At 36.4% G+C, this 19,232-nt stretch overlaps 1 protein-coding gene and 1 long non-coding RNA gene across 7 annotated transcripts in view; one reads left to right on the top strand and one right to left on the bottom strand.

Moving 5' to 3' along the window:
• Nucleotides 1–296: 296 nt before the first annotated feature.
• Nucleotides 297–18,248, bottom strand: LOC109101115 (MAM and LDL-receptor class A domain-containing protein 1-like). Of its 5 annotated transcripts, none has more exons than XM_042711038.1 (33): nt 18,089–18,248; nt 17,967–18,004; nt 16,987–17,076; nt 16,006–16,256; nt 15,715–15,799; nt 15,228–15,583; nt 14,223–14,763; nt 12,436–12,632; nt 10,822–11,202; nt 9,231–9,514; nt 8,273–8,538; nt 8,030–8,080; nt 7,813–7,950; nt 7,413–7,669; nt 7,211–7,295; nt 6,894–6,971; nt 6,303–6,440; nt 5,947–6,206; nt 5,754–5,838; nt 5,543–5,629; nt 5,260–5,397; nt 4,892–5,151; nt 4,696–4,780; nt 4,472–4,558; nt 3,276–3,413; nt 2,908–3,167; nt 2,711–2,795; nt 2,487–2,573; nt 2,201–2,338; nt 1,833–2,092; nt 1,552–1,636; nt 1,278–1,416; nt 297–783 (listed from the first exon to the last, which is right to left on the bottom strand). In XM_042711038.1, the coding sequence occupies exons 1-33, from the start codon at nt 18,163–18,165 to the stop codon at nt 747–749; spliced, it is 5,544 nt and encodes a 1,847-aa protein (XP_042566972.1). In that variant the 5' UTR covers nt 18,166–18,248; the 3' UTR covers nt 297–746. The 5 variants fall into 5 exon arrangements, with proteins under 5 accessions (XP_042566972.1, XP_042566979.1, XP_042566997.1 ...); XM_042711045.1 differs by having other exon boundaries at nt 15,715–15,796; XM_042711063.1 differs by lacking the exons at nt 1,833–2,092; nt 2,201–2,338; nt 2,487–2,573; nt 2,711–2,795.
• Nucleotides 9,410–19,232, top strand: part of LOC122134694 — a 72,375-nt gene continuing 62,552 nt past the window's right edge. For both annotated transcript variants that reach the window (XR_006153042.1, XR_006153041.1), the window contains exon 1: nt 9,410–9,548. This is a non-coding gene — a long non-coding RNA (uncharacterized LOC122134694). The remainder of the gene's footprint in view (nt 9,549–19,232) is intronic.

The raw sequence follows: 19,232 nt of genomic DNA, 5'->3' as shown, positions 1-19,232 counted from the left end.
GTAAGAAAAGCCAGAAATGGACAACAAAAACCTTCATCCTGTTCAGGTTTGTGTCCAACTCAACTGCCACTTCACTATGTATTGAAGTAGAGCTGCTGAATTTTCTTGAGGCTGAAATACCATTTTGCATCTACATCTTGCTAAGCAGGTTTTGCTGTTTATAAATTTATTATGTTTATAATTTTAATTTTTGTTAGGATTTGTAGGTATGATGTTTTTTATGGTATGATTTTTTTTAAGATTTGTATAGTTTGAAGGTTAATGAAGTTACAGGGTTTTAGGAAGGTGTTACCCGGATGAAATTAATGTTTATTAAATGAAAGAAAAAAACATGTCTGACAAATAACATACATATACATAAAACATTTAACAAAAAGAAGTTAGCTAGTTTTTTAAGTGATAAAACAGTAGGTAAATTGTTGAAAATTAAAACAAGTATTTGGACATTTTGTGGATGTTCAAACATTAATGTAACGTTATCATAGTAAATGTAATGTGGTTCCTCTGCAAGGAGATGTGTAAACTTCACTGACACTAGAGAAAAACACCCTATCTTTCTATGGTGTAACATGAATATGTAATATGAAGTGTAATATGAAATTACTATGTTAGAGGTGATAAGAGTTACTTCCTAAGTAAACAACACTAACACACCAAATGATCTTGCTAAAACAAGGAGGTCCATATAGACAGATGACAGGTGCTTTCAGCTAACCGTTTGCCTCATATGAAGGAAGTATTTCAGCTCAAGCCCAGGAACGTTCCCTTTGCAGCAGGGACCGCCTGCATACCAAAGATAAAAGGCATATTATCATACTGATGTCAATCATGTTTGTTAAAAAAAAAAAAACATAAGCTAACATCAGTGTTTCTTAAATCGTTGCATAATTTCACCTAAGATGTTATACAGGAGCAGAAAGCTGGACATATTAAAACCAAATCATGCAATACAGCAAACATCTTGCATAAATGTGACTATATACTATATAACATGCAAAAAAGTATTCAGTAATTACTCTCTGACATATATACATGACCTTTAATAAATTAATAATCATACCATATTATGCAATTAATTCAGTAGATAAATTACAATCACACAATGTTCATATGTTAAAATGTTTTTAAATTAAATTTAGTTTTCACATCAGTCTACACTCACTATGACAACGGAATATATATATATATATATATATATATATATATATATATATATATATATATATATATATATATATATATATATATATATATTATAATTATAAAAGCCTCTCTACCTCCGTCTTGCTGTGATTTTGTCATCTGTTGCTTTCCAGCTCTCTCCAAACTCATTCTTTGCCTCCTCCTCATTCAGCTTTATCGGGTTATTTTCGCTAATGCTGTCAGAATATCCATGTGTGTCAGAGAGAGTGATCTCTGCAGGGACAGAGAGAGAGGTTTCACAGACATGCTTTGGTACTGAAGTTAGATGATATGTCTATTGAATTTATTTACAACTATTCAACACATTAGGTTGCTTATACTAAGGGCCACATCAAAGTAGAAACATACCACTACAGGCTCCTCTGTGCAGTGAAATGTCATCAATGGCAACATCTGACCGGGCTGAGCTTCCTCTACGTCCCTCAAAGATCACCTGATAGATCAAAAACAAATTTTTTCATTACTAAATGCCACTCAATCAAACATTTTTATTTATATAGTTTTTACAGTATATAGAAGAAGTTCAAGCCTGCACCTTAAATTAAACTGATAAAAAAGTTTAGTAATGTTTACTTAACATGGACCATTTAGTGAATATTAGATACAGTAGTTCTCAAACTTTGACTGACCTGGAACTTAGCATCTGGTCTCAGGTCCACCCTCGCAAGATGCCACATGTTTCCCTGGTCTTCTCTCTTCCTCCACACCTCCTTGGCCACATTGCCATATTGCAGCAGGTAGACACTCATTCCCATGGTCCAGCTGGAGCCATACATGTGGTACCAGAACTGAAGACACTGAGGTTGAGGGTCAGCACATTCTGCACTGAGGAGACGAGCCGTGTCGCCATGAGTTACACTGTCACCCTCAATGTACATATAAAACCCACCTGGGAAAGAAGTTGTGCAACACACATATACAGTTTATGTAAAATAATTGTCACGATTTTGATTTTAAAATGATTGAATGACTTCAAGACCTAGTAATCAAGACCTACTTCCTGTTGTGTGGTCAGAGGAGGGACCAGTCATTGATGTGGGGGTGGAGCCTCTGTGTCTTGTCCAATCAAAAACATCAGTTGCCAACTGAGTCCAAGCACAAATGTCTTTTTCAAAATCACAACTGATGCTACAAGCTGGAGTAAAGAAACACATTTCATTAACGGTGTCATCAGTCTCTTTCTGGAAGCAATGGAAGATGCAGAGAATTAATTGTGGGATTGGTATGGCATCATCAGTCATAACAGAATGTGATCACACTGTGGTGGTTGATAGTGAACTTACAAGCTGAGGTGTTTGGAATTTCTCTACGTTGGATGGCTGCAGGTTGTGGCAGTGGGACTGAAGGTGAAGCTACCTGGTTTGGTAAATCTGAACGATATTTACAACTGTTAACACATCAAGTTAATAAACCTACACAAAATGTAGCAGTCTTTTTTGCAAAATAAGTTGACTTGTTTTTAAAGCTGAATGTATTTAATAAGGGCCACAGCAGAGTTGAAACACACCGCTACAGGCTCCTCTGTGCAGTGAGACGTCATCGATGGCAACATCTGACCGGGCTGAGCTTCCTCTACGTCCCTCAAAGATCACCTGATAGATCAATAAAACATTTTTCTTTCTGTCCTCAATGTCTCTGCTCAAACATTCTTGGTCATCGTTTCACATGTTTAACATTTAAAGGATTCCAAAAAGATGAACTGACCTGGAACTTAGCATCTGGTCTCAGGTCCACCCGTGCAAGATGCCACATGTTTCCCTGGTCTTCTCTCTTCCTCCACACCTCTTTGGCCACATTGCCATATTGCAGCAGGTAGACGCTCATTCCCATGGTCCAGCTGGAGCCATACATGTGGTACCAGAACTGAAGACATTGAGGTTGAGGTTCAGCACATTCAGCACTGAGGAGACGAGCCGTGTCGCCATGAGTTACACTGTCACCCTCAATGTACATATAAAACCCACCTGGGAAAGAAGTTGTGCAACACACGTATATAGTTTATGTAAAATAATTGTCACGATTTTGATTTTAAAATGATTGAATGACTTCAAGACCTAGTAATCAAGACCTACTTCCTGTTGTGTGGTCAGAGGAGGGACCAGTCATTGATGTGGGGGTGGAGCCTCTGTGTCTTGTCCAATCAAAAACATCAGTCGCCAACTGAGTCCAAGCGCAAATGTCTTTTTCAAAATCACAACTGATGCTACAAGCTGGAGTAAAGAAACACATTTCATTAACGGTGTCATCAGTCTCTTTCTGGAAGCAATGGAAGATGCAGAGAATTAACCCGTTTAATCCCAATATTTTCCCAGACATGAAAATATCCAAATGATGTGTCATTAGTAACCCTTTGAAATAATCAATAATTATTTTTTTGAAATTTTTTTGGAAAAGTGAGTGAAAAATTGTGTTTTATGTTCGGACACAATTGTGACCGGTGGGATAATGTGTGTACAGAAATAACATATTTCTGCAGTCATAAATATGGTTAGATATTTTAGCCCAGCTATTTTAAACTGTTTGATCACATTCTAGGGTTACTATTATGCAGAAAAAAAAGAAAAAAAAACTTATGCAACATTGATAGGAACACAGTTAAAAAAAAAAAAATTGTAAAATATAAAATACAATTTTTATATTAATGCTTAGAGTATTACCACATCATTGCTGTTCATTTTTTCTAACATTTGATTTTTTTAATTTAGTGCAATATTTTGTTATTGCAACATTTTATTGCATTTTTACCAGCAACTGCAATTAGATTTATATTGTTTACCTAAGTTCGCTGTTATCCCACCGGTCACTATTGTGACCATCAACATGTTTACTCATTCTATGACCACACTCAACAAAACTAAATATATGTGAATGCATATATTAATACTAGACATCCTAAAGGACATGTGTACCAAAAATCTTTGTCATATATTTATGTCAAGACACTTTACTAGCCTTTAGTTTTGGAGCTTTGATGCAGTCATCATCTTCTCAAGGTGCAAACAGGAAATAGGCTGCTCTGGTCATGTGACAATTTGCACTAATCATGTAAAACTGCACATATTTAATTGAGACCCCTTTATTTTTTCCATATTTGCAGGAAGTACACTAAAACATCAGTCAGTAAGGTTTTTAGAGCTTTATAAATGAAAACCTTTTTTACGGTCACTATTGTGACCGGTGGGATTAAACGGGTTAATTGTGGGATTGATATGGAATCATCAGTCATAACAGAATGTGATCACACTGTGGTGGTTGATAGTGAACTTACAAGCTGAGGTGTTTGGAATTTCTCTACGTTGGATGGCTGCAGGTTGTGGCAGTGGGACTGAAGGTGAAGCCACCTGGTTTGGTAAATCTGAATGATATTTACAACTGTTAACACATCAAGTTAATAAACCTACACAAAATGTAGCAGTCTTTTTTGCTAAATAAGTTGACTTGTTTTTAAAGCTGAATGTATTTAATAAGGGCCACAGCAGAGTAGAAACACACCGCTACAGGCTCCTCTGTGCAGTGAGATGTCATCGATGGCAACATCTGACCGGGCTGAGCTTCCTCTACGTCCCTCAAAGATCACCTGATAGATCAATAAAAAAATTTCTTTCTGTCCTCAATGTCTCTGCTCAAACATTCTTGGTCATCATTTCGCATGTTTAACATTTGAAGGATTCCAAAAAGATGAACTGACCTGGAATTTAGCATCTGGTCTCAGGTCCACCCGTGCAAGATGCCACATGTTTCCCTGGTCTTCTCTCTTCCTCCACACCTCCTTGGCCACATTGCCATATTGCAGCAGGTAGACGCTCATTCCCATGGTCCAGCTGGAGCCATACATGTGGTACCAGAACTGAAGACACTGAGGTTGAGGGTCAGCACATTCTGCACTGAGGAGACGAGCTGTGTCGCCATGAGTTACACTGTCACCCTCAATGTACATATAAAACCCACCTGGGAAAGAAGTTGTGCAACACACATATATAGTTTATGTAAAATAATTGTCACGATTTTGATTTTAAAATGATTGAATGACTTCAAGACCTAGTAATCAAGACCTACTTCCTGTTGTGTGGTCAGAGGAGGGACCAGTCATTGATGTGGGGGTGGAGCCTCTGTGTCTTGTCCAATCAAAAACATCAGTCGCCAACTGAGACCAAGCGCAAATGTCTTTTTCAAAATCACAACTGATGCTACAAGCTGGAGAAAGAAATGCATTTCAATAACAGTGTTATTAATCTCTTTCTGAAAGCAATAGAAGATGCAGAGAATTAATTGTGGGATTGGTATGGCATCATCAGTCATAACAATGTGATCACACTGTGGTGGTTGATAGTGAACTTACAAGCTGAGGTGTTTGGAATTTCTCTACGTTGGATGGCTGCAGGTTGTGGCAGTGGGACTGAAGGTGAAGCCACCTGGTTTGGTAAATCTGAACGATATTTACAACTGTCAACACATCAAGTTAATAAACCTACACAAAATTTAGCAGTCTTTTTTGCTAAATAAGTTGACCTGTGTTTAAAGCTGAATGTTTTTACAGAGTAGAAACATACCGTTACAGGCTCCTCTGTGCAGTGAGACGTCATCGATGGCAACATCTGACCGGGCTGAGCTTCCTCTACGTCCCTCAAAGATTACCTGATAGACCAATAACATGTATTTCTATAGATTGTTTCTCATGTTTTAGTATGTTTAGTATCTAATATGTTCAATTAAAAATAAACAATACATTTTTCTTTTACTGACCTGAAACTTAGCATCTGGTCTCAGGTCCACCCGCGCAAGATGCCACATGTTTCCCTGGTCTTCTCTCTTCCTCCACACCTCTTTGGCCACATTGCCATATTGCAGCAGGTAGACGCTCATTCCCATGGTCCAGCTGGAGCCATACATGTGGTACCAGAACTGAAGACATTGAGGTTGAGGGTCAGCACATTCAGCACTGAGGAGACGAGCCGTGTCGCCATGAGTTACACTGTCACCCTCAATGTACATATAAAACCCACCTGGGAAAGGAAAAGGAGACATTTGGAAAATGTAAATTAGGAAAATGGTCCAAAAAACTTGACCAGTATGTAAAATAATATTGGAAATTAACCCACTTCCTGTTGTGTGGTCAGAGGAGGGACCAGTCATTGATGTGGGGGTGGAGCCTCTGTGTCTTGTCCAATCAAAAGCATCAGTCACCATCTGAGTCCAACTGCAAATGTCGCTTTCAAAATCACAGTTCATTCTGCAATCTGTCAAAACAAAGCAACCATATAATCATGCCAAGCAGTTAACCATACTCTGATCCACAACGATGATGCATGTGACAGCGTTTTTAAACATCAAAAACTATAAAATGATGTCTGATTTCTCACGAATCCCTGTTACTTTTTGTTATTTTCTATTCTTTTGTGTATAACTCCTAATTTCTACTATCCACCCACTTTACATTTTTATTCACAAGACTTTTATGTTTTAATTGCATTGAAGATATACTGTACATTTTACAAGTTCATGCATTCCATGAGAAACAAACGCATGTCCTTTGCAGTCTGAACTACAAAAACATGTACAGGAACAATTACCTATGAATACTGTGTGAATATCTGATCTCACTTGATAAATCAACAGGTGATGAAAATTAATTGTGTTGCAAACAGTGTTCTACATCACTTTTACATTAATATTATTATAGGAAGTCTTACTTGGATGGGGGTCAATAAAGTTTGGAGTATATGGATGGGGTGCCAGAGTGGTCAAGTCCACATCTTCTGCAGACAAATCTGCCAATGTTTTGAGATCAAAGTAATTGGAGATCTTTTTAATCATAAATATACAAAAAGATTATATATATATATACTGTATTTACAATATACTTTAAAGTTAACAACAGTATTTCTGAAGGAGAGTCTGAAGTAGTGAAGTAATATTTTTAAGATGAGCAAAGCTAAAAAAAGAAGACTGAAAGTAGTCACGGACCCTGCCACATTTATATCTACACATTTATATCTACAACACTTACATTCACATGCACCATGCACTATGGACACATCATCTATGGACACATCTGAGCGAGGATCTGAGCCCCTGATGCCTTCTATGATGATCTGAAACAACAAACAATCACTCATCCATCATGTCTGCCTAGAGCACTTAATATTTTGTCCTCTGAATTCATTGACATCAACGCATTGTACTTGCAATGTGCACATGTAGTAACTTACCTGGAATGGCTGTTGTGGTTTGATTTCAACCTGGCCTTGGTACCAGCTGTTACCCTGGTTGTTGGCCCTGGACCATATTTTTATGGCACGATTGTTCTCAAATATGTAGAGGTTGAGTGACATAGCAGTTGCCAGGCCGTACATGTGAAACCAGAAACTCAAACACTGCTTGCCGGAGGTGTGGCAGACGGGACTCATTATTCGGGCTGAGTCGCCATGGACCACACTATCCCCCTCAATAAACATGTAATAGCCACCTATATAAAACAGAGGTGAATAGGGCAGTCAACCCAGTTTTTTTTGAGGTATTTACAGTACAAGAAATTCTGCTCCACAGAGTGCCATCAGAATCCCATAGTCTACTTCAGATTGTATAAACCAGTTTGCCCAGCAAACCTACTTCCTGTGGTGTGGTCACCGGATGGCCCAGTTAAGTTTGATGGCGTTGACCCTGACCATCTGGTCCAATCAAAACTGTCTTGGATAAGTTGCTCCCACCCACATTCATCCTGGTCAAAGTTACAGCTCCATGGACAACCTGTGTGATAACAAAATAATTAAAATAAAAGCAGAAAAAAAAGAAAGACAGACAGACAGATAGAAGAGACACTGCTTACTTGCAGAGGATTTAGTTGGTGTGGGGTCATCTGTTGGCAGTGGATTGGCAACTGTATGGAAACAGAAAAAAAAAGGTTTAAAGTTTTTTTTTTTTTTCATCTAATACACTGAAACACATCTACAAACAAACAAACAAACAGCAACAAAAAAATAGATTTGAATAGGAAAGACATCTGAATAAGACGAAATGACGAATATGATTTTGGAATAATTTATGATAATATTATTTCATAAGCACTTACAACACAAGGTGTGATTCCTCCAGTCTGGCAGAAAGACCTCAGATATTTCACAAGCAGACACATAGTCCTCCAAAGAGGTGCAGAGCTTAGCTTTGTCGCCTTTGGAAATACAGTAATCAGAAACACAGCTGCTGACATAAATCTGTGGCGGAACAAACCAGTGGCACTCTTTGAAAGCATCTTCAAACAGTTCACTGCACTTTGTATATGCATCATCCTCCAGGTCTGGATGACACTCAGGGGGGACTGGAGAGCCATTACTGCAACTGGAAAAAGGTAGAAAAAAAAAACAGGACATTATATATTACTTTGATATTACAGTGTTGCCTTATATCATTAGAAATAGATTAATAAATTAATAGATAAAAAAAAAACACATTATTTTAATAGTGTACAAAAACCTTTTGCCCCTTTGTATTTCACATTCGATTAATTAGTTAATGTTACTTTACCATTTGATCCATAACACTGGATCATCGAGACAATGAGTTGAAGTCGTTTCGGGAATGAACCGAATGAATGAATCATTCAAACCGTCTTTGTGAACAGGACCAGTCATTGAAAAGATCCGATTCAAAAGAATGATTCGTTCACGAAACGGCACTTTCATAAACAAGCCAAGAAGAGCAAAGGTGAATGTAATTTAGAGTGAATTGGAATTTCATTTGCAGACTTCACTTCCAGTCTGGTCATCTTACAGAACTATCATATATATATATATATATATATATATATATATATATATATATATATATATATATATATATATATATATAAATGACTGATTTAAATTTTTATTTACTTTTTTTTTTTTTTTTGGTGTCTGAACGTCGAGTAAACAAATTCAGTCAGGCGCAACATCTGTCAGTGTCATTGCGCAATATCACTTGTCAGTCAATCAATTCAACTTAATATTTTATGAATTACTATAATTTTTGTGAGGATTCCGAGCTCTTACGGCCAGTCGCTGTCGTTGGTATTCCAGCTGCTGGCGAACTCGTGCGGATTCGCTACTGTGTTGCCGTCGGGAGTCAGAAAATCGTCAAACTGACTTCCGGAGTATGTACCGCACAGGCCGCACAATACTCCTCTGTAGCGTTCATCCACCTGGACGAACAACCTGGCGTTTCCAAACAGCAGCCTCAGACCGAAGTTTGTATTAACCTGAGCGTAAGGTCCCGACTGAAACACAGACACAGAGGAACCAAACTTCGCAGGGAGGCGAACCTGACCACCGTTTGCCTGGAGTGAAGAAAAAGAAAAAACAAGAGTGAAGGTAAGGAACTTTTGAGTCTATCTCATCAATCCTAACGAAAATGAGGCGAAGATTGAGGACCGTTACGGCTTACTATTGCATGTATTTTATTATATAATTTTATCAGATATTTTAAACTTCGTTTTTTTTATTGTTTATGTCCATCTATACACTTACATTACCTGTAGCCTATTTTAAGTTCACTTTAATGTAATACTCTGTAGTAGGCCTAGTGTAATCTCCTTCAAACCGATGCTTTCAGAATCTTTGTCATTTTATTTCTTTTATGTTTCTGGCAGCTGATGCCAAATTGAGAGTTGTATTGTAGTAAAAATAACTAGAGTAAGTTGAGTATTTGATTATAATTCTAATCATTGCCAGTCATAAAAATTATCTTAGATTTCTAAAATTTAAAACTGGGTCATTTATTTGTTGGCACATTGTTTTATCTTTAATGGGAGGTCCAGAGAGTGTCATGTTACTGATAACATGGTGATGAATACTTCGTTTAAAAATTGCGACCAGTTTTGATCTGTCTGAAGTATTGCAGCTATATCATTGCCAGAGGCCTAATTATATGAAGCAGAAGTCACTATCAGGACACTCCTCAAATGTTATCACTGAAAGATAACATGTGACGTCGTAAGCAAACACATCTCTTATCACTTACCTTTAAAATATGAACATTTTACTTACTGTAAACACTAATTATGGGTCATATATTTTAGATGGCAGCTCCTGCCCACATTTCTTTCCATGAATTGCCCATGTATATCATGAATGATTAGTTACATAATGGAAGATAAGTGCTACGTGGAAAACTGTGGAGGCATCACAAACATCCCCTCAATGTACTCTAACAAAGTAGTTTATTTGCTTGTTTTGTTCTCTGGGATTATCTTTCTTCCCCTAGTTTCTGGTCACATGTAGAATCACCAGATTGATGTGTACATCTGGATGGTCATGTGTTGAACCATTTATCTGTTACAAGGTTGCTGAAAGTTGTAATTTTTTGCAATTTGTATCTTTTTGGACGGGACAGTTTTGAGTTCTGAATTGTTTGTATTTCAATGACATGATTCAAAAGGTTCATCAATTAAAAAAAAAAAAAAAAAAAAAAAAAAAAAAATAAATATATATATATATATATATATATATATATATATATATATATATATATATATATATATAATTATTTTTATTTTTTTTTAATTTGCATTGCATATGTGTGGTGTAACTGTGCACACTGACAGTGTAGTCAAATCCAAATGAATGACAAAAACAAGACACTCACATAAACCTGCTTGTTCTTCCCGATGACAATATGTAGGCCTTCCATGTCAAGAGCTACAGAGTTAAGGGAGGAAGTTGCAGAGTTGTTCTGTCCCTCATTTCGTGCCGTTACCATGAACTGGGTTTCAGTAGGCCCGCAGGTCTTTGCTATGGTGTAGTTGCAGGTGCCCCAGAAAGAGTAGGCCTTGCCATCGAAAGTGATGTAATGGGGGTCACCGTAGACACTGCAGGTCATTGGGCTGGATGGAAAGCAACCCAAGACCCTGTCCTTAACCATACACACTTCGTCAGCCATGCAGGCTGTAGGTGAACATTGAATGGTCCCATTGCCCAAACACTGGCACTGTTGCTCACATTCACCCTTCATAAATGTCTCTCTAATCTGAATAGGACAGGAAGAGAAAGATTAAAATATATAATTTTAGTAAGATATCTATTTAATAAGATATTTTAGTAAAATATAATGTGTATACATGCATAACATATTTAAATTTTAAAATTATTGAATTATTATTTTACAATTTTTTTAAAAAAATAATAATATATATATTTTATATAAAACTTGAATTCTGAAAGAAATGTTTGTAAATTTTAAAGTTAAAATAAGAGCTCTAACTCCATTTCAGTGACCAAACTGAATAGAGTAAGACATTTCTGCATTGACTAATAAATAAATTTACTAATAAATAAATAAATAAATAAAACAAATTTATTACAAGTCATGGTATATATATATATATATATATATATATATATATATATATATAATATATATTAGGGACGTAAAGATTCACTCAACTTACGATTTCGCAATTTTGATTTCACGATTCGATTTTCTCACAAGATTTTCTCATGAGATTGAAGACATTGTACAGTAAATGAAAAGGTGTCTTTTTTAAGGCTATAGCTGCACATTTCTTTGTGAAATTGAAATATAACAAAATTAAATTTAAATTTTAAAACAAAACCTAAAACAAACAAGTAAGTTACACAAATAAAAGAAATCTCATAATATGAACAAAGTAAGGCTTTGTCTGTGCTCTTTCCATTTAAAATGAGAGGCAACCACTGGGTTTTAATCATGATCAAAACAAAGATGCAGCATGAGTAGTTTTTAATCTAAATTAGACTGTTTGAAGCAAAAACAGAATGGTCTGACTTTAGTTTTTTGAAACTATACTACATAAAACATATCTGAACGAAACAGCAGATGAGCTGAATGAGACACAGAGTCACTCTCTGACAGCAGGTGGCACTCATGAACAGCAATGATGCAGTGTTTCCTGGGTTACTGCTGTAAATAAAGCAGAGCTGCTCTTATGAACACTACTTTAATATGCATTGTTCAGAGGCAAGATCAAATGAAAATACCACGTAAACTTTTCTAAAGATAGTCAGTTCCCATCAGAGATAGATTCATATAAACTCCTAATTCAATTGTATCGCTTTTTTTTGGCATCTTTTTTTTAATCGATTTTTTTCGGGCTGGTGGTTGTTTGTTGTTTCATTTTTTTTTTTTTTTTATATATATTTATTCTTAATATATATCATTTAAATTTTTCTAGATAGATATAAATAATGATGTGAGGACAATAAGACGGCTAAGCTGCTTTACCGAAGAATGCTGTCCATTAGCCCAACATCCACAGTCTTTAGCTAATACACATGATCCTCCGCTGAGCATGAAGCCATCGTCACACTCACAGCGCTCCTCACATATCCCACACGACCCTGTAGCATCCTGGCTGGAGCAGGTATTAGGGCAGCCGCTGGCACAGGCGTTATAGTGGCTGTGAAGGCCACACGCCACAGCTAAAACAGAAACCCAGAGAATCAAACATAATTAATCTGATTTATAGATTCACAGTATGTTTCCCAGTGCCTTTGTGGTTTGTAATGGAAAGTTACGGGTCAGCTGGTGAAGGTGTGGAAGATGATTAATTAATAACCAGTGACTATGTCTAGGACTTCTTTGTGGGTTGTTAGGTGGAGACGGGACTGCTGATTACAGAGAGGTCTGAGATTAGGCCATTTGCTCAACAGTGGCTCAAATCAGGTAGTCTGATCTGACATGTCAAGCCTTAATTTATAATTATGATTAGCCTAATAATACTGACAATACTTGAATCGCTTGTCTCTATTGTTTCATAGTTTTGGGTGGAAATGAGATACTAAGGGTTTACACTTATATCCAAGTTCAGATGCATTTTGATAGAGTTCTAGGCCAGTTTCACACATGCTGCTTGATGCCTATTTTTAAGATTTAAAGGGTTATTACAAATATTATTATAAACTTGAAAGGATAGCAATATATTATGGTAAAGATTTAATCCGGGATTTTGTGTGACTATGGGGTGGTGGACCTCGGTCCCTCTAGGGTTTTTTGGGGGAGTTTGCATCCTGGAAGAAAATTTTATATATTTTCAATTTAAATACATGAATCTTGTGCATTTTTAGAGCAAAATGATTATCTTACTATTGTAATTCAACTACACTGTAAACTAAATTAAATACAAAATGAATATGTCATTATAATTAGTTTTTTTTTTTTTTGTTAAATAGTAACCAGCACATGCAGGTATTGAGTTTGCTGCTTTTGCTGTGAACTCAGAAGCTTAAACACTGGACCATGAGCTGCTTGCATGAACACAGTTCTGCATTTCACTCTAAAACATGCAGACAAAATACTTATATAAATTGTTACATTTTGCAATTCGATAAACACACTAAGCCGTATCACAGATGCTTATGTTGTTAAGACAAGGGTAAAAATATTTTCAGTTCATTATGAAACCGTGATGGACTACTAGAGTCCAAATAATAATTGGGGTTCTAACTGGAGTTGTTCAAAGAAAAATCAAGAGTTGTTCAAAGAAAAATCAGCACTTATCAGCATTGCCTTCTCTGTTTTTATGAGTACTTATTTATTTTAATTTGAATATTATTACCTTTTTCTATTGTAAATTTCAAAAGGAATATTTGTCTATATTATGTATTATACATTGTAATGTGATGCCTAAATTCTCTTATTGTATTTAATTTTTTTAATTAAGTAATTTATAATATTGGCTATTTATCGGCCATAACCCAAAAGTAATTACTGGCTTATCAGTATCGAACATAATTTCGATTAATCAGATATTGCATCAGTAATGCATAATAAAATTTTCATTCACATATTAAAGTTCATTTAAAATGACAACTTTACAGATAAAATAATAAACTTTTTGTAAACTGAATAAATCATGGTTTAATCAAAAAAAGCCTCATAGACTTCCATTGTGGGTGCATAACTGTGGGGCACATTTTTTGTCAATCGATACAGTCAAGTTTAAGAGTGAAAGTTTTTTTTTTTTTTTTTTTAATATATGTAGGTAAGTTTAGTAAATGTTAAGTACATACGACAGAATGTTGAGTTCCTCCATGCGAGAACAGAGATTCCAACTTTGTTGCAGGTGGCATCGAAAGCCTCAATGGCATTGCAGAGGGCAGCAGGATCTCCGTGAGTTGTACACATGTCGAACATGCAGCTTTGGAAGAAACTATCTGCATTCAGAACAGATGAGCACATTGAGAATGGCCCTTGTCTGGATGTTAGCATGCCACAGTAAGCCTCGCTGGCGTACTGCTGCTCCTCTGCGTCTGTACAGACCCTGGGCAGGGTGGGCTCCTCACACACGCTCTGCCCTAAAACATGCCTGTCCTGCACCAGTGACTCGTCTGGGATCTTGAAATCATCTTCTGTCTCGTGGTTAAAGTTGCCACACATGCCGCAGATTCTGTTCGAGTAATGACTAGGGACGATCACCTGAACGGAACCGGATTGCATGTAGAATATGGACAGTTTGAAGTCTGTCTGAAGGACCAAAGCACCTCCCTGGGCATTAACCGTAACTCTGTTTCCTTTCAGGAGTAGAGGGAGATTATTCCAAATCCCATTAACCTGATTAGGACAACAATGGAAAATGGTTTAAGGAGTAGTTCACACAAAAATGAAAATTTGCTCACCTTCAGGCCATCCAAAATGTAGATGAGTTTGGCTCAGCAATGGATCCTCTGCAGTGAATGGGTGCCATCAGAATGAGAGCCCAAACAGTTGATAAAGACTCAATCAAGTCCGTCAATTAACACTTGTGAAGTGAAAAACTGTGTGTTTATAATAAACAAATCCATCCCACGGACTCTCATTCTGACGGCACCCATTCACTGCAGAGGATCCATTGGTGAGCAAGTGATGTAATGCTAAAGTTCTCCAAATCTGACCTGATGAACAAACAAACTCCTCTGCATTTCTGATTGCCTGAGTGAGTACATTTTCAGCAAATTTTCATTTTTTGTGTAAACTATTGCTTAAGATATAAGACAAATGTTATATCTAATCATCATAAATTGTGTTTGATTGCTCACCATGACTTTTCTTCTCTCTGTCCTCATCATGGTCACTCTCAGACCATGTACATTGATGTTCACTTGCTGAATGGAGGATATGTGCGAGTCTCCTTTATTTTCATTTTGCACCTCCACTGTGAACTTCGGAAGCAACCCTGACTCATCGCAGACCTTTGACAAGACGTAGGTACAGGGACTCTCAAATTGGAAGCTGACCCCATCAAAAGTAGTGTAGTGTGGGTCAGAGGCCACATGGCAGGTGCCAAAAGTGTCGTTGGACCATGGGATGTGAGAACAGATGAGTTGCTCATCAGTGCAAGTGCACCAAGTGCTTTTATCAGTCCAAAATATGCCTCCTCGCTGACATTGTGGCCCTGTGGATGATATATTAACATTTTATTACTATTTTACTAAAAGCCAATAAATGTGGTGAATTTAGCCTGAAGATGTCTGTATATTGGTAAGTGATGTACTAAGTCAAAATAATAATAATAATATCACTCACCACATTGTTCCTTCCGTATTCCTATTCTGTCAAAGGCAGTTGCTTCATCGCCATGAAGACCTTTTAATAGCTCAAAAACAACCTGCTAGAGAAGACAATTAAGTTTCTTCACTCGAAACAAATGTTTTTAAATACCTATAATTACATTTGTGCTCATTCTTTTCACAGATCTGTCTGTCTGTCTGCCTAACTATCTGGATACACAGTTAAAACAAATGAAAAATAACGTTTTCTGCAATCTTTCACCACAAAGATGCCCTAAACCTAAATATGATATTTACATTGCTGTACCTGTAAGTTGTCGTTGTCAGATTGCTTCGTCAGAGGGATGAAGACTTGTCTCCAGTCTCCACTGCTAGACGTCTCTGAGGTCCAAATCAGTGTCTCCTGAATGTTATCCACTAGCAAAACTCTGAGTTCAGAACTCTTCTTGATAGGTTTATGGTACCAGAACTCCAAACAGGAGTCTTCTGAGATCTTAAGAAATCCACTCTTGAGACGATATGCACCAGATGGATTCTCAGGATGGAGAGAAGTTTCCTCTGTAGCACATAGACAAAAAGGAAAAACAGGTATACATTTAAGTGATTTGCAGGAGAGCTTCTGAAATAATGTTAATCTTGTCAGTTTTTATTTTCTGTGAAAATTATACTCCTCAAATTGTAATTGATTCCGTTTTACTGCTCAGTTTATGGGTAACACATGTATATTGATACATTGAGCTCTGGTGCTTATGTGGGCTTGGCATGTTTGAATCCGGCTTGTTACCTGCCTCTGTTCTTATAAGTAGTACAAAGCCCAAAAAACAGCTTCATACAAAATAAAAGTTTCATAAAAACATAACTGCTATGAAGATTTTGTTCTCTAAACAAATTGATATTGTAGTATACAAGCAAAGGCTGTATTAGTAACATATGCTCTTCATATCATATACTTCATAGACTGACCTCTAAAAGCATGCAGTCATAAATAATTATCAAATCACCTCAAAGACGACATGTGCCACAAGTTAGACTCTGATCTGAACTTTGTGTTTTGTGAATTCTTACAGTGTAGTGTGATGACAAGGGTTCACACAAGTGGTTGAATGTGGTGCCTAGTGTACTTGAATGTAAAGTTGAAGAACATAATTGGAGGAATAAGGAGTTTAAAGAAGCTCTGCTACATGCTTTTAGAAACCTGTTAACTGCTGTTGCTGCAGGTGAATGGACTGGTGGTAAACACAAAGCAGTAACTGTCTCTGCAGCAATTTCGTCTCAGCAGTATAATTACCTGTTGCCGTCTGAGTGCTGATGGGTCTCTCAGAGGTCCAATCGCAGGATGCCGGCAAATCACTGCCAATATCACACTTTGTGAAATAATCTACAGCACAGGAGGGAAAAGTGATTAAAGGACAATAAAAAACAAAAGTGGAGAATAAGAACCTAATCGAAAACAAGATACAAACCGAAAACATATTCTGTTTGGATTGTTATAACAAATGTTCGTGTCCCCAGTCACTCTTGCGAGAAATTAGAGAAGCCTAAAAGATTTACGACTCATCAGAGTTGGATGGCATGGTTTCTAACAGGTCCTCATGTCAGCATTGCAGAGGTTGGTTACACTTTACACTTTTTTCAAAGTTTTATATATAATGCATTATAAAAGTAGTTTTATTGCATTAATTATGCTTTGTAATGCACATTATAATGCATTGTATTATCTCATGAATAATTGTAACCATAGTTATAATACATTATAATAATTATCTATTTATTGTTACACATTTAGAAAGTATAATGCATTAAAACACAAACAAACATTCAAATATTATAATCCATTTTTAGTTTAACAATTATTTATATAAAAATAAATTACAATGCATTACAACATGCACTATGAATAATATTATAATGCATTGTACATAAAGGCTTTAAATCTTTTCAGTAACACTTAAAGCCTTTATGAATTATCTTTTCATAAATATTTGAAGTTAAAATGCATTATAATGGTGTAATAATGCATGGATAAATATTATAATGTATATTATGTTGTAATATATATTATAATATAATTATAACTTTAACACATTAATGACCACAATTATTCATGGGGTCATAGAAAATGTTATATGTTGTGCTTTACAAGGCATAACTAATGCATTAAAAATATTTTTTATAATGTATTATATTTAAAGGCTTCAGTTGTAACCACCCTTAAATTATAACCTTACAAAAGTTAGGCATCTGGATTTGTGCTGATAAAATGCTTACCTGCATTTGACCTCCAGTCAGGAAGAGTGAGTGGAAAACTTAAAAAATAAAATTTAAGTTAAGAAACGGTTAAAAAACTCAACTTTGTTAAACACAATATAAGAGTTAGAAAGGCAACCTACCCTGAGAAAGCCTCAGTGTTGAGAGCACATAAATAGGCTACTACAGAGAGCAGCCCCAGGTATGTGTCCCCTGGCATATTGTCTCTTTCAGTGTCCCGCTAATAAGTTCTCTAGTGTTGAGCTGAGGTGGGTGTACCTCAGGAAAATGAGAAGGGTTTGAATGTTACGGCTGTTTTATGAAGGTGATGAAAGTGCACCACTGACCCTGAGAAGGTGTGGTGATGTTGATGGTGCCCCCCCCCAAAAGGGGAGGGGTTTTGATGTGTATATATAGTTACAGTAATAAAGATGACTCGAATGTTCACTGTACTTTATTTTATTCAATTTAGTCCCAGTCATGTCCTTATCAAAGTCCTGTTATTGTGTTGAAGCAACAACTTTAATTACTTCTGTCTAATGCAACATTGCTTTTGAAATATTAGATAACAATATATCAAAGCAGGTTCATTTCTTTGAAAAAAAATAAAATAATCTCAAACTAGCCAAAGCTGGTTTAAGCTGGTCTCTCAGAATGGCCAAGCTGGTGTTTACCTGGTTTCAGTAGTTGGCCTTGGTCTTTGGACTTGACCTGCTGAAAAGTGTCCCAGAACCATTTAGAGCCAAGAGACCTGATCAGGCTGGGAGATTGGGTAAAACCACCAAACCAGCTCAGGCTGGTTCAAAATATTTATTTATTTTACGTTTTAAGCAATGTATAAAAAAAAGAGAGAGAGAAATACAAGTGTCATTTATCTGCATGTGCCAGATATATTTTCTTAACACAACACTGTTGTAATTATTAATTGGACACTATTGGAAAATATTTTAACAGTGCATTTATTATGCAAGCACCGTATTACAGTGCATGTGAATAGATTTGCAGTGTCTTCAGGTTATTTGAACCTTGCCAGGCCCTTTAAACCCTTACTGTTCTTCACTAAACTTTACATTTGTAAAGATCAGATAAGAGCAAAACCACTGTTTAGATTGATGCCAGGCACTGAAACTTGACCATGTGATCCATAGCTGTACCCCTGACCAGTTTGCACAATTCTGTTTGGCTCAAACGCTTTTCATAGGATGATTAAATTTGAGCTCGAGCTAATGGACTTTGCTGTAATCATGTCACAGTCCTTGACTTTATTTGCAGTGTCAGACCTCACAC

Source organism: Cyprinus carpio, chromosome A2, assembly GCF_018340385.1.
Source record: "Cyprinus carpio isolate SPL01 chromosome A2, ASM1834038v1, whole genome shotgun sequence".
Classification (NCBI taxonomy): Eukaryota; Metazoa; Chordata; class Actinopteri; order Cypriniformes; family Cyprinidae; genus Cyprinus; species Cyprinus carpio.
The sequence above is the reverse complement of the archived record's forward strand: the minus strand, read 5'-3'. Positions and strand labels throughout refer to the sequence as shown.